At 39.9% G+C, this 22,692-nt stretch overlaps 1 protein-coding gene and 1 long non-coding RNA gene across 3 annotated transcripts; one reads left to right on the forward strand and one right to left on the reverse strand.

Moving 5' to 3' along the window:
• Positions 1-6,413: 6,413 nt before the first annotated feature.
• LOC133490387 (uncharacterized) lies at positions 6,414-14,513 on the reverse strand. Its single transcript, XR_009792183.1, has 3 exons — positions 14,338-14,513; positions 11,980-12,132; positions 6,414-9,151 (listed from the first exon to the last, which is right to left on the reverse strand). It is a non-coding gene; the product is annotated as an uncharacterized LOC133490387 (long non-coding RNA).
• Positions 14,514-15,211: 698 nt separating this feature from the next.
• LOC133490125 (Golgi phosphoprotein 3-like) lies at positions 15,212-22,445 on the forward strand. Of its 2 annotated transcripts, XM_061799768.1 has the most exons (5): positions 15,213-15,638; positions 16,046-16,177; positions 18,250-18,364; positions 18,458-18,618; positions 18,912-22,445. In XM_061799768.1, the coding sequence occupies exons 1-5, from the start codon at positions 15,429-15,431 to the stop codon at positions 19,173-19,175; spliced, it is 882 nt and encodes a 293-aa protein (XP_061655752.1). In that variant the 5' UTR covers positions 15,213-15,428; the 3' UTR covers positions 19,176-22,445. The 2 variants fall into 2 exon arrangements, with proteins under 2 accessions (XP_061655753.1, XP_061655752.1); XM_061799769.1 differs by lacking the exon at positions 16,046-16,177 and having other exon boundaries at positions 15,212-15,638.
• The last annotated feature ends 247 nt before the right edge of the window (positions 22,446-22,692 follow it).

Consider the following 22,692-nt stretch of genomic DNA (forward strand, 5'->3'; position numbering starts at 1 on the left):
CGGGGATTGAACCCGGGTGTGAGGCTGACGCTCTAACCAGTCGTCCACCGTGCCGCCTATATATATATATATATATATATATATATATATCTCCACAAACAATGGAGATGGTCTTTATTGCGTTTGAAGTCCACAAATATGCAACAGTTTACATTGTTTTCCATTACTTCCTGTGGGAAACAAACAAAACAAATCAAAGCTAAAGTAGAGTTGAAGTCATTTTAGCCTTTTTTAGTTACAAAAAATTGCAACGTGAAATGTGATGCAGATCTTAGGCCACCCATAATCATCATCATCTTTATCATCATCAGCAGCAGCAGCAGCAATAGTAGAGGGCTCACACAAATCCCTGATCCGACTTGAAGGAGTGCAGTATTGGGATACACAGTAACAAAGAAGGTTCTGGCATATGTGTCAATGATCTGGTAATAACCTGTATAAAAACGCATGCTTGTAAACCATCCTCCAATCCAAAGCTCACCCAATTTCAGCCTTGTGTTATTTCACTTATCACTGCCCAATTCTGTGATCATCTGTAAAAACTGGTGTTGGGGGCTATTTTTTTCAAGTTTGGTCATTAGATTCACATTTTGAATGAGTTGAGTGAAAAACATGCTCTATGTGGTTGAGATCAGGTCACTCACTGACTTGGCTGCTGAATGAAATTCTTGACCGATCTAGTAATCATTCCAGATTGGTTTTAGCATGAATATATTTTGCCAACACCGTGCGCTTACACAAGTCCTTCCTGTCTTCTGCCCTTGCAGATATCTCAAACTGGGACTCAGGAAGACTCATTTCACGCATTTCCTTAACATTCTCCTCATTCTACCCCCAGACGTACTTTTTAGGTGTCGCAAGTGTTGTTTTTCCCACTCCCTGGAAACAACATAGGTTGAGTTTCCTCTTATTCTAATGCGCCCGCTCCATCTGCAGACAGGAAGAGCTTTCGGAGTGGACAAGATAATGAGTCCTCATCTAATTTGAGCAAGCATGTTCTTAGAATATCCTGAAAACAGGATCAGCGCCATGCTGCTGTTACTTCTGGCTAATGAAGACAAAAAACCCTTTGAGAGCAGATTTGTTTTTATCCAGCCTGACAGGGAATCTTTACTTGCTCGTTTCGGCCCTACGAGGGACATCTATCTCCAGAGGACGCGCCAGGAATTTGTAATGTACACAAAAAGAATAGTTCTGACGTATTTACGTCGACGACAGCAAAGCAGTAACTCACTATATAAGGCGCGAGTAATCGCACGGACGGCTAAACATGGTATGACTTGTGGATCGGTGAAGCTCTTAATCCAAAAATGTAGACAAGGCAAATGTAAATTCAAGTCAACGGGTCAACAGGAACCGCAAGAGGAACATTCGAGATGTACGGCAATAGTAGGCCATAATGGCCCTCTAATCAATATGGTAACTCTTAAAAAAAAAAAAAAAAAAAAAAAAAAAAAAGGTTTTCAGTTTAAGACTATGACTTTTTTACTCATATTCTGTATCTTTTGTATTATATATTAAGACTTTGTTGCAACACTACGACTAGCTTTTTTCATAAAGGTTCAGCTGTTTTTTCTTTTGTTTTTGTAATTTCAGCTTTTTTTTATAATGTTATAGCTTTTATCGTAACGTTATGGCTATTTTTCATAATATTACAGCCTTTCTTTTGTAGTGTTACACCTTTTTGTTTTGTAATAATTACAGCTTTTCTTTTGTTATTGCTTTTATCAAAATGTTGTAGCTGTTTTTCATAATATTACAGCTTTTCCTTTGTAATGTTACAGCTGTTGTATTTGTACAGGTTTTACCCCCAATAATGGTACAGAATTGTTTGTAACTTTAAATTGTTTTCTGTTATGTCATAGATCTTTTCGTAATGTTAGATTTTTTTCTTAATGTTACAGCTTTTCGTTCACAATTTTCTTTTTTTTTTTTTTTAATTAAAAAAAGCTTTTTTTGTTGATTTATGGCTGATCTTGTAAGATTACGTGGGGGAAAAATGCTTTTTTTCATATTCAATTATTATGATCATAAATTTACCACTTTACTCTTGTAATGGTTGTAAATGTATTTATTACAAATTATTTTCCATCAAAAAATGACTTTTTTTTTTCTCCCCCAAAAACATTTCTCGTAATATGACTCTTTTCGTGACTCATGACTATCTTTGTCAGAAATTATACAAGACTTTTATCTTGCATCATGACAAGTTTTTTTCTGGTAATACTTGTATTTGGACTTTATTTGCGTAACATTAAGTTACTATTGTATTTTTTTTTTATATACCAAGCAATTTATAATCATTCTCATACTATTTTCTTGAATAAAATGACTACTCCTGTCAAATTCGCCATCGGGAAGTATCACCGGAGACAGCAGCTGACGGCTGTGTAAGAGCGTGTTAACTCTAATACGACAGAACTCATCGCCTCTTTTGCAGACCACCAACATTGTAAGCGGATACCGCTTTCTCATGGTCGCTTTAGTGGCGTGACTTCGTGATGCCACTTGGGCCGAACAAACGACTCCTGTGTCGAGTAGTGCGTCGAGTTGGCGTGAGAGAAAGCAGATCCCTCCTCGCCGTTGCTTTTAACGCCAACATTAACCAGACGAAGATAAGCACGAGGAACATAGCTTCACTTCACCCCTGGTAACCTATCCTTTTGATCACTGCTCATTCCAAACCACTGCGCTCATTTATTTGTGTGGATGCTGCTCTTGTATATCATTAATTATAAAGTGCAGTACAAACGTCAAATAGGCCAAAGTGATGTAATAATAGGCCAGATTCGACAAGCAGAATTACGCATAAAAAACAAATTTTTAAAATGAATTTCCGAGGAAACTGCAGAAATGGGCTGAAGAAGTCACGATGACATCATTGGAACCACCCACCACCACCACATAATAAAAATTGCGCAGCCCGTCTGGTCGTCATCCTCAATGGAAACAGGAAGTACACTTATTAGGGTAATAGGGACCAAGCCTTACCATGTATAGTGAAAATATGTAAGTAATTGACACCCCCAAAAGGTTATAATTACCTACAGATGCCACAAGTTGGCAGCCAAGCACTATTTTTGTCAAAATGAAACACCTGAACTCACTTCAACCTACAGTAGTTTGTTAACACCAAAATGCCAAAAAATAAAAAAGGTGGCAAAGCACTACTTTTGTCTCACGGATGCTCATCCATTCAATTGCTTTAGCCTGAACACAAAAACAGTGGATTGTTTTTCAGCGAATAATGAAGAATAACCCCCCCCCCCCACACACACACACACAGCCCCCCCCCCCCCCCCCCCACAAAAAAAAATCAGTGGATAGGGGAATTCACAAATGCCGAATATGCAGGTTTTCATTGTAGTCTGCGAGCTAACAAACAGCGCATCTCCATATCTTTTTTCCACATTATTATTTCTACGTTGATTTGAGGACGTTTCATTTGGGCCATCTGAGCCATCTCATGCCTAACAATGCTAACATACTTTTGGGGAACTTCCAAAATTATGAATGATGTGTAAAGTCACTAACTAGCAAAGACCCATCATCGGTCAGAAGGCCCATTGAATATTTTCTTACTGGCAGCAGGAAAAAAAAAAAAAAAGCAGCAGCTCATGCGACAACAAACAATGAAAACGTACCTTTTTTTGGAATATCTGAAATTTTAGACAAATGCACTAAGTTTCTAATTAGGGACGATATGTTATCTTTTAGAAAACAGGTTAAATCTTCTCTTTCCACCGATGCGAATAGCATTACATCATTCAACAACTAACAACGCTAACATCATCTTTCAGGATTTCCCCAAAATTTTATTCCGGTATTCTGGGTGGATAGGGACAAACTCTGCAGTGAATAGCGGAAATCTGAGCGTAATTGCTGACTCCCCCCAAAGGTTTATGATTGTCTATAGATTCCATGAGGCATGACACTTTATTTCTATTAAAAAGGCTATGGCCTGACTAAATGAAGCTCCTCCCCTCACTACAACATAGTTCATTGGCACCAAGATGCCAGAAGATGGTACCTAGGCAACTTTTTTATACTAGAAATGCCTTTGACCTGAGCAGAAAAACAGCGAAAAGACTACAGGCAATAACAGAGGACAGGTTCAAACAAAAATCAGCGAATGGGCAAATTTTAAGGCAAGATTGTAACTAAGAAGCGCAATCATGTAACGATGATGCCCCGGCATTGCCAGAAGATCGTAGAACGGAAACATCAAATCCGATCCCTTGCATCTTGATGTCCAGACTCTTTGATTTTAGCCAGTAAGTATGGGGGTATAAATTAGCTGTTCATCTTCAAAGTGTAACTCTAATCCCCCCAAGGCCCGCCAGCAACAACAATCTAAACACATGGGCATCAATTACGGGATCAACCTCTCATTTGTGGCTGGCTGACAAGATGCTGAGCTTCAATTGACTTCACTCTGTGAAAGGGCAGCGGCGGGTCTCGACCCCTTTGACTCTGTCAACACTGACTCAGGGCTTCAGTTACATCCTGGATGCTGACAAATAGGGCAACTCCCCGCCGCTTTCGTTAAAAGAGGTGAATAATTTGTCTCTAGTTGGAAGAGACAAGAGTAACTGCTGATGTTTGCCAGCGGATGTGAGTGACAATCGGCCATTGTTGCTCCCGAGCTCCCCCCGACACTTGGCAAGTGTCAATTTGTAAGTCAACGGAAAGCAGTCACGATGAACACTTGTACATTGACTTACAATTTTGTATTTGTTTCGTCACCTTACATCACATATATCAAATCAATTCTTCCACATTGAAAAGACCTGAAATGCCATTAATCCCTTCCAGCCCCCCAAAACAGCCCACATTTTTTGTTACGTGAAAATAAATAGCACTAAACATAATAAAAGTGAATGGAAATAAATAAATAGGTTTTAGAGTGTAATTCCTGTACATACTGTAGTATTGATGTCCTGGATGTGTGCCTTTAAGGGGCGTGGCTTAGTGAGTGAAGTAGAGTCGAGTCCTTGCGAGTGTTGTCATTTTCTATTTGTGTATTTGACTGCTTGACCCGTTGACTTAACGGCCGAAAGTGCATCTGCGACTGTGGCTCCCCTTGCCCACTTGCAAGGGTATTACAGTGCCTTAATTGCTCCACTTTTTTTTTTCACTTCACTCGAGAGTGGAGTGAGTCCACATTTAGCTCGCAACACAAAAGCAAAAAAATCGACTCGCACTCGTAAGTCAAGGTACCACCATACATGGTCAACACGAAAAGAACGTTGACGAGAATAGTCGCATGATTATTTGGCTTAACATTTTGACTTTGGCATGAAATTATGACTTAATTCAAGAAACTTCACAACGTAAATGTGTGGTCATTCTTGTTTCTCGTAACATTACAAGTTTTAATACTCATTATTCCCTTAACATATGTGACTTTTGTAACTTTATGATTTTCTTCTCATAAAATTACAAATTATTTTCCCACAAAATGGCTTTTTCCATGTATTGGTATGACATTATTCTCGTAACATTCCAACTTTTTTTGTGCAATCTTTCTAATATATCCTTGTTACATAACAACTTTTCTTTCGTATTATTCTTAGATACTTTTTCTTGGATTGCTATGACTTTATTCTCATAACTTCCTAATTTTTTTCTCGCAAATTGCACATTTATCACTTTGTTCTCATATACTTACAGTTCTTTTCTGAGTGAGGAAAAGGCAGGCATTTGACATTATTTACGTAACATTACAACTTTTTTGTGTAATGTTACTAATATATCCTTGTGACATTACAACTTGGTTCATCATATGAGTTTATTCTCATAACTAGGTAATAACTAATAAGGTTACCACTTTATTCTCATATATGTATGACTTTTTTCTGACGGGGGAAAGGGCAGGCATCTATTTGAGGTACGCGTTTATTATTCTCAAGTGGATGACGTACCCTGATACGAATTGGGCCACGGTGTCTTTTATTTGAGGGCAACAAAGAAAACATGATTCTCAGTTTCCTGTGCATTAACTGACTTTACAACTAATCATAAAAAGTGAGTGAATGAGCGATCAAGGAAGTGATTTCACACGGGACCACTCCCTTGTTCTCTGGTAGCCGGATTGCGCTCTATGAGCAATGGCCGCTACGTGATGAGACGGAATCAACTGTTTATGGGCCACAATAAGAAACCGCGGTAAATTTCAAACCGTTTTTTTTCTTGAAAGCAACACCTTCACAGAGGAGGCTCTTCAAGAAGGACTTAAGTTTCATGTGATATGTTTAAATGACCGTCCCCTGACATCATTTACACTTGACAGATATTGTACTATACCAGTAACTTTATTTAATATCATTCCAAAGATGCATTTGATTTGTAGAAATAAATGTTTCGCTCCTAACACTCATCTGCAGCTGAGTAAATAAACACCCACAGACATTACTCCAGTTACATTTGACCGAAAATGCAAAATACCAGTAACCTCGTCTAATATTATTTCAAAAATTCATTTGTAAAAATAAAGGCACCGTTCCTAATAGACGCCTTCCCCCATCTGCACTTGAGTTAAAACACCTACAACAACTATTCCAATTTCACGTGACCTCAATTGTAACATACATGAACTGTACATAAACATTTGTTAAAAATGTGTTTGTAGAAAAAAAGGCCACACCCCCAATAAGCCACCCACTCCTATCTGCAGATGATTCCGGTTATATTTGACATAAATTGAAACGTACAGAAAATGCATTCCAAAAACACATTCGGAAAAAATAAAGGCCTTGCCCTAAATTGACTCCTCTGCTCATCTGTCGTTGAGTAAATAAACGGCAACAGACATTACTCCAGTTTGCCTAGGCATTAATTGTAACATGCCAGCAACGTTGTTTAATATTGTTTGCTCTAAAGTCCTTACACACACATACACGCACACAACACACACACATACGCGTTTTGTATATCACCATGAATGGTGAGAGCCATGTGGGTGCAAACACAGTTGTCTCGGCGAAGCACACATGACAACACATTCTTGGCGTGTCAAGCCACCATCAGTCCGACAAGGGATCATATTCCCCAATGTCTCACGCCGCGACATCTGGCGCATAAACGGCTTTCTTTTTGTTTTTTTCTCTACACAAGACGCTTTGTGTAGAGAGGCACGCACGCAGTGGCTCACCTTAAAAGCCGACTTCCGAGCCCTCAAATCTCTTTTTATCAAGTTGTTTTATTAACAATGCAGCATGATTTATAAAGTGAGGTTAAAGACCATTTGCACTAAAGAATAGTGTAACCATAACGTGCCTTTGTCGACAAAACATATGCCAGTTGACATTTTAAACCTCCTGTTACATTCGGGAATAGCAATAATGTGGGTCAAAATGACCAGACCACTGTCATCGGGCCAAGCAAGAGCTGTTTCATATAGGGCCTGATAAATTATCCAAAAGTTTCCGAAATTAGCTAAATTCCCCCCAAAGAATCATTGACATCTCATTATTAACTCCATTATTAAGCAGTTCATTGAAAATATGTGGATTGAACCACTGCCATCACGCCAATGACAAGGCTAAAGTTAATACAAGTAGACATTACTATGGGCATCACAACCTAATGTTGAACAGGTTGAGTTTGGCTCACTTTGACAGGTCTCAAGGGGTGTATGTTAAATCAAGGAGGCACCGAATGAGGGGGGTTCACATGACCACATGACTGGCGGCTCATGAGGCTGCGTGTGTGCGTTCGCGCATGTGTGTGTGTGTGTGTGTGTCTGTGTTTGAGCCCTCGAGCGCTCCCCTTCGGTAACCAGATGGTGACCGAGATCAAAAAGGTCTACACGTTCGCCTCATCGAGTTCACTTTAACTTCTCCACCTATCGAATCACATGTTTGAGGGGTCTGAACATCCCTCAGTGCACACGAACTACTCATCTGCTCAGGATTAAAGCATTTCCACAAATAAACGCTTCCCTCACATGGGCGACCCCTTTTCTCCCCATTAGGAAGAAGAACTGGGTAGTAAGTACAATGACCTCAGTTCGTAAACGCTAGTGTTCACAAACAGTCTTAAAAGCAATAACTTCTGATTTGCACATCTGAACTCTGCTGCTAACCCAAACAGCAGCACCTACCGAGGCACGTAAACAGTCTTACCGACTTCTCAAGTTCTCAGTGATTTAAACGCCAGTTTCACGTGACATAAATTAAAACATATTTTCTCATTGTTATATTATTCAAAAACATGTTACACAAATAAAGCCCTAAACCCTAATAAACCCATCTGCAGATGAGCAAATGAGTACCCGAGGCTGTTATTCCAGTTTCACTTAACACAAATTGTAATACACGGATAATATTGTCAATATTATTCTAAAAATTAATTAGTAAAAATAAAGGCCTCGCCCTTAATCGATACCTGCCCCCATCTGCAGCTGAGTAAACAAATGTTCCCGGCCGCTATTACATTTTCACTTGTCAAATTGTAATACACAAATAATATTTAAAAATCTAATAATAATAAAGCATTTATTCAAATAAAGGCCTTATCCCCAATAAATGCCCTTTCCAATCTGTAGTTGAGTTAATAAAGGTTCCCGGCCACTATTCTGATTTGATTTGACATTAATTGGAATATACCGGTAATATTGTTTGATATTATTCCTAAACTCTTCAGCTACAATTCCCCCCAAAATTTAACATACAGATAATATTGTTCAATTTTATTTTTAAAATGTGCTTGTAAAAATAAAGGCCTTTACCCTACTAAAAACCTTCCACCATCAGCCATTTCGTAAATAAGTTACTGTTACATAAATTGTAATAGACCAGGAACTAGTAGTTTGTTATTCCAAAAATATATACTTCAAAAATAAAGCCCCTAATAAACACTTTTGGAAAGAAATTATTTCCTAACAACTACCGACTCACTCTGCAAGGAAGCATAATAAAACGAGCATCAGTAAAAAGTTCAAATGAGCTAGCGTCACACTAACAAGTCCAGCTGTTACTTGACTTGTCGCGTTGATGGCTTCACTTTCCACTATTGTGTCTGCACACACGCATGTCTGTGCACCTGCAAACATTAAACACACGTCGGCGTTACATGTACGTCGGCTTGCTCAGCGGCAGCACGCAGGACCTGCGGAGGGATCCCATTGTGCAAAACTTCCTGTTGAGTCCTAAAGAGGGAAAACAGAGGAAAAGGAGGATCACAAGAAAACATCTTTTTAAAGTAAAAACACTCAAGTGATCTGACTGCAATGAAAAGTGGAACAAATTGGCCGCCAATTATTCGAGAATAACTTAACAAATGATACAATGAACTCATTTAGTCAAGGAGAGAGAAAAAAACCATGGTCCATTGACTGATCCGTGAACTTGATACATGACATTCAATGCTCACATTGTCTCAGCGGCGAGGCATAAAAGGGCTTCTTTCAGGCGTGACCATAGGCTCATTGTGGTGTTTATTATTCGTGTCGCCTTCAATGGCACAAAGGCGAAGCACTTCCCTTAATTGTGCAGCATATGTCGGCCCCGGCGATGTTTGGTCTGTGATGTCAAAAAATGTTCACCGTTAACTTTCTGACACTTGCGAGACACTCGTTAATCTCGCAAGACTTCAGTTTGAAAAGAAAAGATGAAAGGAAGAGTCCTTTGCATTTTCTCGACACTTATTACATACTGATATTTGGTCTGTGATTTTCCACTGTAAACTACGTGACGCGTCGTCAAATGTCGTTAAAAAGGTCATTCGGTTCGGAACCCAACATAAAATCGCACAAAATTTCCGAGTAAACATCACGCATGACGCGAGGCAATAGAGCTTATTAAGCTTTCACGGTGTCATATTTTTCACACTCAACTTATTGATGCTCCTTAAAATGTCATAAAGTCAACAACTTTGGAGTGAACGTCACGCAAACAAGACACAAATAAATCTTGCAAAAAACTTTGGATTTTTCTAAGCTTTTTTGTGACACTTATTACGCAATGATGTTTTGTCTGTGATGTCACGTCAAAACGTTGTAAAAGGTTGTACAGTTTGGAGTTGTGCATACAGTAAATAAAATCTTACCAAACTTTAGAGTAAGCATCACGCGGGATGTGAGACACTAGCACATCTTACACAATAATATTTTGTCTGGGATGTCACATTTTTCACCTTCAACTTCTTGATGCGCCGTAAAACGTCGTCAAAAGGTCCGAAGCTTTAGAGTGAATGTCAGGAGTGATGCGAGACGCTAACAAATCTTGCGAGACTTTTGCACTTTCTTATACTTTTTTGTCACATTTTTCACCCTCAACTTCTTGATGCTCAGTTGAATGTAATAAAAAGGTCTGAAATACGCAGTGAACGTCACGGTGACACTAGCAAATCTACATTTGCATTTTCATAGAAAATTTTCATTGCCCTTATAATGCGACAATTTTCTGACCGCACTGTCAAAAATGTTCACCTCTGACTTTCTTATGATCCGTTGAATGTTGTGAAAAGGTCGCACCCTTCGGAATTTCACCTAAGTAAAGTCAAAAAAACAAAAAAACTTCAGAATGAACATCACACGTGACGCGAGACACCAGCAAATCTCAAGACTTTTAATCTGCCAAGCATGAAAGGATAAATTTGACCTTTTTCTTTGGCTTTTTTTGAGACAAGGTTTTGTCTGAAATATCAAATACTTTCACCTTCACATTCCTGATGCTGCGTCAAACTTTGTATAATTTGGAGAACCACCTCAATGAAATCGTACGAAACAATGCAGTGAAAATCACGTGACGCGAGCCACTGCCAAAGACTTCACTAATTAAAAAACATTTTTGCTACACTTATTACGCGACAATGTTTTGTCAGTGACGACTAAAATTTTTACTCTCAACTTCCTAATGTGTCATCGGACGGTATGAAAAAGGTCCGAAACTTCGGAGTGACGAGTGACGTTAGACACCAGCAACTCTTGCAAGACTTCAGGACTTTTGTACTTTGGGGTGCTTTTTGCGACACTTACTCCGCAACAATGTTTTGTCAGTGCGGTCAAAAAAGTTTACCCTCAACCTCCTGGTGCTCCATTGAATGTTGTCAAAAGTTTGTATAATTAGGAGTTTCGACCTAAATAAAGTCAAATGAAACGTCGACGTGAACGTCACATGTGACACGACACACTGGCAAATTGGTATATTACACTTCAGCGTCATCACATCTACCCGACATCATCAATACATCAAAAATATGTACATCATTTAATTTTAAGGGTAATGTTGTAAGATGAATTCAAAAGTGATTTGGGATCATAGTTTGGGTTATACTTAGGATTAAATCGTTTAATATAAGCAATTATTTAAAAATAATTTAGGGGGTGGGCGTCCATTACTCGAAAATTATCACAATTTGCATTGGGGCTCGGTCGCTAACCCCTGTGAAAAGTCAGGGTTCACTGTTTTGATTTAATGTCTTAAAATTAACAATAGTAAACTTTGTTTTACACTTGTACGACAGTTAAGAATGTTGATTAGTGTGGGAAAATTGTCATGGATCAAGTTGGACCATTGATGTTTTCCTGTATTTAGTCCATACGGGATCCTTGGATGCACCCTTAGCTTTATTGCAGAGAGCTTCTGTTTCACCTTTCATAAATCATCCATGGATAAAACCTGCATATGTAAGCTTTTATTCTGCCTCTGCGATAGGCTTCTTGTCTAGTGTCGTTATTGCAACAAGCTGTGGGAAATCTGGGGTGTTGTTTGGACCGAACATACGATCCTGACTCTGCTTTATCTCAAGTTAACGTTGGCTTTCTGAATATTATCCACCATTAAACATAATTATGTCCCCACTCTCCAGCGCCACACACTTTTTGGAGCTATTTAGATATTTTCTAATTCACTTACAGCTGGGAAACTGTAAGCAATGCTCTCTCATTCTCTCTCCTTGGGGTGTTGTCTTAAAAGAGCCTTCACATGTGTGTGCATGTCTGCGCGTGTGTATGTGTGTGTGTGTGTGTCTTACATAGGAAGGGGGCGCCAGGGGTCAAGCCTTTTGCCCACTCCTGAGACAGGAAATGGCTCCAATATGGGGGGCCTCCGTGAAAGCTCCGGGGAGCCATTGCGGGCTCCTCGTCCACCCCAGATCTCCATCGACATCAGAGGGAGCGCAGATGACCTAAGTGAAAAATACAGATGTTCTGCTCAGCCCATTTGAAATCATAGAGGCCTTGCTGGGCTTAACGGGGATATCACGTTTAATTCAAAATGACAGCCATGACAAAGAGGATGAGCGTCTTTTTTTTATTTTATTGTTTTTACTTTTATTTAACTAGTTGAGATGAAAAATCTCCTTGGAATAACAATTTCTGGATAATCTCTAAAAATTTGTACAAAAAGACTGATAATCGGGCTGATTTGTGCCAAATCAGAATCAGAATCAGAATCAGAATCAGAATCATCTTTATTTGCCAAGTATGTCCAAAACACACAAGGAATTTGTCTCCGGTAGTTGGAGCCGCTCTAGTACGACAACAGACAGTCAATTTACAGAACACTTTGGAGACATAAAGACATTGACAAAAAAAAATTAAAAATAAATAGCCACTGAGCAGTAAAGGGTTGCTAGTTATCTGGTAATGCTGGTACTTTTTTTTTTTTTTTTTTTTTTTGAAAATTGTGCAAAAAAAAAAAAAAAAAAAGATGCAGAGTCCTCTAGCACTTAGAGCAATTCGAATGACTAATATTGCAATAGTCCGGTGCAATGGCCATTGTGCAAAGGGCGCTGAGACTTCAAGGAGTGTATGCGGTTTAAAGTGACGAGTAGTGCGATAATCTGGGACAATGTTGGTTGTGCAAATGTTACAGATAGTCCTCAATCAGTGTGCAAATGGGGCAGATGCTACTCTGGCATGAGTGGCCAGTATATGCAAATAGTGCAGCATGGCGAGACAACTACAGTGAGTGCACGAGTAATTCCGCCTTTTGATGAAATTTTGGCAAAGCTCTAAAAGCTGATACTGAGCGAATATCCTGGGGTGTTGGGTGTGTTAAGAGTAATTCTTCTCCCCCAATCTGCTCAGAAAACCATTGAGGTCGACAATCGTAAATGTTAAACTTGTTCAATATATACAATGGTCAACACAAAGTCGGGCCGAGCCACGGACTCTGTGATAGTGACGTGAAACGGAACGATAGCCATTTTAGTGGAGTACACACACAATAAGCCGATTTGAGCCCGATACCCCCACTTCCGATAAAAGTCAGAAAAGGCCCAGTTGTCGAATGTCTCTAAAAGATTATCCTAAACAATTATCCTGGGTTGTGCAGTGTGTTAAGATTGATTCTTCCTCCCAGATCTGTTTGGATAATGCTCAGTCAGAATTCGTAAACCTGGTCAATACTTACGATGGAAAATTGCCTGTGTAGTCACTATGGAGTTGGGCTGAGCGATTGCAACATGAAATGGAACGTTAGCCACTTAAGTGGGCTACAGCGAACCCCCTCTGTTCGCGGGGGATAGGGACAGAGCGAATAGGTACAATTATTCCGTTCCCCCAAAAAATCTGCGAATAGGCAAATGCACGAATGCCAAACCACGAATATCCGAGGTATAACTGTAAAATAAACACTGATAACCGTCAACCTTGACTTTGATTTCCCCCGTTGGGAGACCTGGTTTTCGGATGTCTTTGAAAGATTATCCTGAGCGATTATCCTGCGGTGTTGGGTGTGCTAAGAGTGGTTTTTTTTTTCTTCCTGACCTACCCAGAGTCAAGATGAAGGGAATTATGAACAGTTCTGGAAAGCAAAGCAAAATGTCAGGAGATGCCTACTAGAACAGCTAAATTTTATTTGGGGTGAACCAGAGGCACTTTGAAGGAAATTATTAAACAAGGACTGTAAGTACAAGATTGTCAAATATTGGGAAAATGACATGTATGCAAGATATGTGTGCTGACTCCCATTTAACATGAGTTCAAATGTGATTAGTTAATTCTAAACTCAGCCACACCCCCAGTTATAAGAGGGTGTGCACACTTGTGCAACTATGTTATTTCAGTTGTTTATTTTGACTTCCCTCTCTTGAAGATCTCTTGTTTTTTCAATTGAGTTGTATAGGTCATAAGTCATTAAGGTCATTAATGGTGAAAAAAGTTATTATTAGCTCGGACTCATTTTTTTTATATCATAAAAAAAACCTGGCATTTGAGAAGTGTGTACACTTTTTGTATAGACTGTAGGTCTGGTGCGTGAGTACTTTTGCCATCTCTGAATGTTTGTCCACAAACAGACAAAAAAAAACAAAAAAAAACTTGGTTGGACTCCAAATTGAGCCAAAGTGAAGTGGGGGACATTTTTGTGGAGGTTACTCATTACTCACTGCGTCATCTTCAGCGGTGGAGCGCTGCCAATGAAAGAACGAACTGGTGAAGAGTGACACCTAATCATACAGCAAACGCACGTCACGGTGAGTCAGAAAAGCATACAAATACGAAACAACAACAAATACAAAAAGACAGAAGGGAACCTGAAAAGAATTTCCCATCATCTTCTTCAGGAATCAGCTTTAAAGAAGAGCAAAATAAATTATTTCACGGATGGATGGAAACAGAGTGCCACCATGTGTTCAAAGATGGTTAATACATGCTCCAGTTGACTAAGAAATGTTTGGTTGGTCATTTAGCTACCTTCACACGGAGAGGACCGAAATGTAAGGAAACATGTTTACACGATAATCTACAAGCACAATATACAAAATTGTTGCATTTTTTTTTTATATCCATGTATCGATTTTCAAGATATATATATATATATATATATATATATATATATATATATATATATATATATATATATATATATATATATATGTACTAAATATAAAATATTTCATTTTACTAAATATAAAAATCTTATAGTTTCCTGAAACTAAAATCTAATCTAAAAATCTTACTAAATCTGGAAATTTTACACTCGAGGTAACCTAAAATAAATAAAGAATATATATATATGTTATTTTTTTTAACATGACGTTCCCGAGTCGAGAAAAGAAAAACAATTATAAATATATTTGATATTCATATGATTGACTTAATATCTTATATGTGTATTTTCTTTCATAAAGACTAAGGAAGTCTTTTTTTGTGTGTGGGAACTCGAGCTGGGTTTTAGGATTTCCGAGAACTGTGAAGGCAACAACAATGCGTTCACGTTCCGTTCAGGCCAGCATTCAACAACGTCACCCCGCCACCCCCCGCCCTCTCCACCATGTTGGACGGATCAGGAAGTGGGCTGAGTGAGTCGGAGAAGCTCGAATCCCGAAGTCTGAGCTCCAACGATAGCGGCCGTCTCCATTCGCCCCCCTCCGCACAGATTCCGCCACTTGCAACATTCGGCGTGCATGCTGGGCGGCCTCCCGCTCGCTCAAGGTAGCCACTTTTGTCCGGATTCGACCGTTTTGCAGCGCCAGATATGGCTTCTGTGACTCAGAGAACCTCGGGCCTCGTCCAGCGGCGGACCGAGGCCACCCGTAGCGCCGCCGCCGACAAGGAGAGGGAACCCGACGGGGAGGAGGAGGACGCGCGACGCGGCGAGGAGGACGAGGACGACAAGGGGGACTCGAAGGAGACCCGACTGACGCTCATGGAGGAGGTTCTGCTCCTGGGCCTCAAGGACCGAGAGGTGATTTTGCTTGGTTTTCTTCAAATCCGTCATCGAGCTCCTCAGTTAGCTCCTTAGCTAACGAGACGTTAGCAAATGTCAACAAAGCTAACTTTAGCATTCTCTTCGTTGCTTTTCTTCCCGACGACAGCGAGTGAACAACAACCGTGACAACAGGGCCTTAAATCTCGACACTATGCACAATGCGTGACTGCTGTGTTCACTATTTTATCATAAATGCTTCGTTATTTCGTTACTTCGATACTTTTCTTGACAACTTGCCACAGCTTACGTGACTTTCAACCAACACGTCAGCGAACGGACAAACAAGCGTACATTTTCTTGCTGTTTTTCCTCCCTCTCGCTCCTGCTCGTCGTCGTCTTTCTCCCCCCTCCTCCTCTTCCAAATTCAACCAACTCCTCTTTAGGGCTACACGTCCTTCTGGAACGACTGCATTTCGTCCGGCCTCCGAGGCTGCATGCTGATCGAGCTGGCTCTCCGGGGGAGGCTACAGCTGGAGGCCTGCGGCATGAGGAGGAAAAGTCTGCTCTCGAGAAAGGTGAGAGCAGACAGGAGGCAGTCTTTCAAAACCTAAAGACATCGCCAGCTACCTAGGACGGTGGTCCTCAAAATGGGGTCTCTGAGCTGGAGCTTGGGGGTCCACAAAGTTGAATTTATTATTATTTCAATAATTGATGAACCTAGTGATTTTCAATTAATCTGAATTGGGGGGGGGGGTAAATTTTGCATTCCTTTATTTAAAAAACAGGACATTATTTCAAATTGACAATGCAGAAAATGAACAAAGTGAGTTCAGTTACTGGTTTGGTGCATCAAATAGGCAAGCATTTAGAAAATTGTTTTCCAAAGGAAAATCAGATGTTTGCAAACGACTTATTTTGATTGAACACAAAGGTAATCAGTCTGCTTTCATTGAGCACTACAGAAATCTAAGAGTATTTACTTGACATGTTGAAATTCTGAAGATTTGGAAAATTTCAAGTTAAACAATGTCCGAAAAATTCATCGATTATCAAAATAGTTGTGTATTAATGAGGGTGCAACAACAACTAATGGATGATCAAATTAGTCAACAGCTATTTTACAATCAATTAATTGTTGTTGCACCTCTAATTTTTTTTTTCTTGTTTACCGAAAATGGTTATTGGCGTGCACTTAAAGTATAAAGTTTTAACTAAACCACCATGGCGCCAAAATGCTTTATGATGTTCACAATCATTCACCCGTTCATTCACGCACGCATTCCTGCACCAATGGGCGGCTGCTGCCATGCAAGGCGCTTCCACTGAGAGCAATTTAGGGTTCAGCATCTTGCCCGTGGACACTTCCACAGCAGACATTCAGAACTGGTACTCAAACCGTCGACCCTTCGGTCACTGGACACTGTGTGTTCAAAAATGACTTGGGTAATCATGTTATTAGGCTAACAATTTGCAAATATTATTTTGTATATGTAGGGGGGGAAATGGGGGGGATACAATACCTACATTTTGTTAGACTAAAAGCATAGATGCCTAAGTCATATTTGAACATTTTCAGAAAATACAAATTCGACAAATAAGAGTCCAGCTGCCTTGATTCAACATTTGCGAATTACCGTGATGACTGACAATTTACACAGACATAAAGAAAAACAAATTTTTTTGCTCGCACGTTGGTATTATTCATTGTTACTGTGACACAAAATTAAAAGCGACTTATGCATTTGTGCAGTTAGGCTAATGGCATAGTTGCACAAGTCATATTCTGTTTTCTGAAAATAATAATAAAATTCAACAAACAAGATGAGTTGCTGCAATTCAACCTTTTCGAATTACCAAGATGTCAATGACTGTGAATCTACAGACATATGGAAAAAAACAAAACATTTTAGCAAGGACTTTTTGTTTTTTTTTATTGATAGTAAGTTGAAAATGACTTAATCAGTTATATTGTTAGCCTCATTGCATAGTTGCCTCAATCATATTTGAACATTTTTGGAAAACAAGAAAAGTAATAAATTCAATAAACAAGAGACCAGTTGCGTCATTTCAACTTTTTAAAATTTATTTATTATTGATATTGTGACAGTAAGTTAATGATGACTAAGGCAATTATGCTATTAGGCTAACGATATGGGGACCGGGAAACCAATAAAACAAACACACTAAACCAATTACAGTACTCCTCCCCATCATAGCTTTGGGCCAAATCAAAGATCTGGTATTTGTGTACAATTGACTAAATAGGTAGACAGACAGAGGTACTTTATTCATCCCCATCAGTGACCCGCCATAGCTCACATACAGATAAAAAGACATTGCAGACACGTTAAAAACACATTTTCTAACTCATTAGTTACCAAACATTTTCTCATCTGTAAAAATGAAAAGGTCTCTGTCTTAAGTCTGGGCTTCCTTAGGGCAGCAGAGACATTGCTGTGGTGGACTTCAAATGGTCGCCGTGTGTGACGGTTGAACTGTGATCGCCTGTCACGCTCGAGTGTCTCTGTGTGGCCGTGAGGCGCATAACCCACATAGTGCCAGTTGTTCCTGCTTAGCCAGGATGTGAGCGACCTTGTTCAAATACGCCCCACGCCAGTGTTTTTTTTCCTTTTCTGTGTTTGCCAAGGTGATTTGCAAGTCCGACGCGCCAACCGGAGATATGCTTCTGGACGAGGCCTTGAAGCACATTAAGGAGACGCAGCCTCCCGAGACTGTGCAAAGCTGGGTGGAGCTACTGAGCGGTGAGGCGCACAGGACTGAAAAATGTTAACATACCAAAATGTGGCTTTTTAAATTTATTTATTTTTTTATCACTTTTTAACTCGTCCTGTCAGGAGAGACCTGGAGTCCCTTTAAGCTGCACTACCAGCTGAGGAACGTCCGGGAACGTCTGGCCAAAAACCTGGTTGAGAAAGGTGTCCTCACCACAGAGAAACAGAACTTCCTGCTTTTCGACATGACCACGCATCCGCTCACCAACAGCACCATCAAACAGGTAAAAAAAATAAAAATAAAAAAAAGTACCTTTAAATGTTTGCAATGAAGCTTGAGAACTTTTACTTTGCACATATAAAAACTCCCTTAACCTTGTAAAACCTCCATTTTGTTGAAATTAAGATTGGAATTTTCCCATAGGAAATAATGCAAATTGAATTGCACTCAATGTACGCGTTGTAATTTATTTGATGGCCCCTGATTGCAAGTTTTTCAAGATAACTGCCACCTTGCACAATAGAAAAATTTATAAAATTAGATAAATTCCCATATTTTTTCTTTTCGTGCTGTCAGAGGCTGGTGAAGAAGGTCCAGGACTCCGTTCTGGAGAAGTGGGTGAACGACCCTCACCGCATGGACAAGCGCGTGCTGTCTCTGATTCTGCTGGCGCACTCGTCGGACGTGCTGGAGAACGCCTTTGCGCCTCTCCAGGACGAGCAGTACGACCTGGGCATGAAGAGGGTGCACACGCTCCTGGAGCTGGAGCCCGAGAAGGAGAGCGCCAAGCCCGGCGCCAATGAACTCATGTGGGCTGTGGTGGCCGCCTTCACCAAATGAGGAGGAAAAACACATATTTTTGTTTTTCTGTTTTTTTTGTTTTTTTTTCTTTTTTTTAAGTGAGCGATGCAGTTGGACCCTGATTCATTATTGGAGGACTTTAAATGAGACTTTGAAGAGACAATCTAATTCAGGTCAGGGGGGAGCCATTTTGTGCGGTCCACGTTGTTGTTCGTATCCCAGTGCAAACCCCGTTGGTGGTGGGCTTCACCTGGTTCAGGTTAGGGTCAGATTGGGAACTGAAGGGGACACTACAGGACACACAGAAGGAGAAAATGGCTGTTGTCGCCATGGTGACTCAATGAAGGAAGCTTCATCTTCCTGATCCCGTGCAGAACATTCAGCCAATCACAAGGCGGACGACTACAGATAACCGTTTGAGCATATCGTCCATATGCTTGTTATCCAGCTGAAGGTCCATGTATGTGTACGCTCTTAGTTCTCACAAGTATCATAATTCAGTGCACTACAACTAGGCATCTTGGAATTGCATTGAAATGAGTTGAGGAGCTTCATTTGGACAAAAGTAGTGCTTTGCCACCATCTTGTGGCATCTATAGACAATTCTAAACCTTTTGGAGGGGGTCAGTGACGAGTAGTGGAGGAACACTGTACTGCCTTCCGCTACTGTATGACGTTTGAGCACTTTGGGATACTAGTAGGACTGTTATTAGTCAGGCAAAGCTAGTGGGCATTTTGGTATTGTTAGTAGGGTCTAGGACATGCCAACTAGTTGACCCTCGTAGTGTTACCACCAGTGCAACAAAGTAGTTTTCAACTAAGGTTTAGTTGCGTACCAGTAAGCCAAAAGTGGCAGTTGTAGTGGAAAAAACGTTACTCGTAAGACACAATCATTCTACTAGTGCACTGAATTGTCTTACTCATGAGGTCAAAAAGCGTACTAGTGCATGGATCTTATGCTGGATATCAAGGATCTCGAATAAACATTTATTCAAATGCTTAAAAGCTGTTTGAGCATTTATTCAATATCCATGCTATCCAGCTTAAGGTTGTACTAGGTGGCCAAACGTGGCAACCGTAGGGGAAAATACTTTACTTGTAAAACACAGTCACTCTATTAGTGCACTCTCGTCGTTCAACTAGTGCCCTGAATTGTTTTACTCGTGAGAATAAAGAGCGCACTAGTACATAGACCTTGGACCTCGAAAAAATGCTCAAACGGCTGCCCATAGATGACCTTTCCCATGATGCCGCTCCCTGGTGGTGGTGTTTATTGTATAATTTTTTTTAATTTCAATTTTCCCTTCACGGCATCTTGAGATACACAATTGGGCGTCCACTTCTGCATCTAGTAGTTTGCCATTCATCAAGTGTTTTTGCACAACTCCGTAGGTAGTCCGTGAAAGGGAGTGTTCACCCCCTCGAAGATATAGAAAAAAATATTGAAATATTTTATCTTCAGCTACAGACGACGAGTAAGTCATTCCACAGAGTGGTGAGGGTCAGCCCGATCTCGCTCTCTTTAAAAACTATTTACTTTCTTTGACACATTCGTATAAGCGGCTGTGAACGCGCGTGCCTCGCTGTGATGTTTGGTTAGTCGAGGTAGTCGGCCTTTTTTGCACGTGCTAACCGCTTCGAGGTGATAAAACGGAACCTCCAAAGTCCAACACAACGCAGCACCTCCTCCCCATATAGAATGAAATCAACCAACAATGTTACAGGTGGATCTCAATAAATTTGAATATATTGGAAAAGTTCATTTATTTCAGTAGTTCAAAAAGTTACTCGTTCATTAAACAGAAAATGTTTTTTTTTTTTTGTAATAATTTCCTAACAAAAATATTGCACATTGTTTCATAATTCTGTATAATAGAGTATTCCATAAGGTCCGAGCCCTGTCGCGAATAGCAAAAAAAAAAAAAAGTAATTTACACTATAATTGCCTATAGATGCCATAAGATGCGCCAAAGCACTACATTTCTATTAGAGAGGGCTTTGGCACTATCTTGTGGGATCTTTTAAAAGCCGTTTATCTAATTATTATTTTGTAAATAACTGAGCAAAGAAAATTCCCCAGAAAATCCGCAAATAGGCAAATTCACGAGTAGCGAATCGTGAGTCGGAAGGGGAACACTATCAGAGTTTTACTATTTCAATTAAACCACTAAAATGTTTTCTATGGTCTAATTTATTGCAATGAAACCTGTATTGTCGAACACAAAACAAAAGTGCATGTTACAGCTAGCATGAGAAGCTAACATAGCAGCTAGCTAGCCTACGTTTTTACTCCAAGCAGACTGACTCGAATGCCCGACAGTAGTTGCAGGAGATCTATTTTGAAGCTTTTTGTTGGCAAAAAGAAATAAAAGCTGAAAACAGGAAGTACAGACCTACCAAAGTAAAAGCAGTAGCTAAACATTGTTACTGGTTATCACTGGATGAAAGGACACAGAAGGAGGCTTTTTTCGGATTTGGAATGCCAACTGTTACGTTCAGTACATATAAAATCGAATGTACTGGAAAACAATATGTGCGTGAAACAAAGTGCATTTTGGGTGCTAGCGTGAGATGCTAACAGCTAGTCTACGTCTTGACTTGCTGCTGCTCGTGAAATTGATGGACTCCGAGGGGGGCGGGTCCTATAAAAATCCTCAGACGCTGTCTTTCGAGTTCTGAATGTTAAACATTCTGTCAGGCAAAATCAACCGCTTGCATTATAAAAATGGAACGTGTGTAACACAACGTACACAGGGCGGCTAGTGCAAAAAGCTAATGTAGCTAGTCTAGGCATATTTTCCTAAACTTTTTGGGACTTTGGAGGTTCTGTCACTGTACTTTATTTTCATTTTTAGGGTTTTTTGGGAGGGGGGGTTGTTATCTTTTTTTTTTTTATTTTTTTTTTTAACATAAGCGTCATCTCTATGACGAGGCCCAATGAAGTTAAAGATCAACGAAAGGGACCTCATTTTTGTGTTTTGTTATATGGTGCAGGGTTGAGAAAAAGAGGTTATGAGGATTTCCATTTGTTTGTTGGCATTTATATCCTTCCATTCCCACACCGCAACATCCAAAGGTGAAAGAAAGACGGAACAAAGGGCTGTTTGCATGCAACAGGCAGATGTAGCTCCACAAGAAGAAGACTGCGTTGTCTGTGTAATAATTCTGATTATTCGTAGTTTTATGTGTTCAAGCTAACGGAATTGTACACACAAAAAAAGGGATCTTCTCTTTCTGTCCTCTCTCTCTGTATGCTTTTGTATTACCACATGAAAATAAAGTAAAGGATTCTTTAAGTGCCTGAATTTAGCTCACGTTGCTCTGGTGCTTTCTTTGATGATGAGAACTTGATACTTTGAAAAAATGCCTGTGGAAAGCCGTTTAACCATTCCATATCCTTGACATCCATCTTAAGGTCCATGTTTGTACTAGTGGACTCTTTGTCCTGACAATTTTAGCACACTTGTAGAATGACTTACTGGTAATGTTTCCCCCCCCCCACTACTAGTGCCACTTTTGGCCTACTACTACACAGTTAAACCTTTTTAGTAAACTA

The sequence above is a fragment of the Phyllopteryx taeniolatus genome, chromosome 15, assembly GCF_024500385.1.
Source record: "Phyllopteryx taeniolatus isolate TA_2022b chromosome 15, UOR_Ptae_1.2, whole genome shotgun sequence".
Taxonomy (NCBI): Eukaryota; Metazoa; Chordata; class Actinopteri; order Syngnathiformes; family Syngnathidae; genus Phyllopteryx; species Phyllopteryx taeniolatus.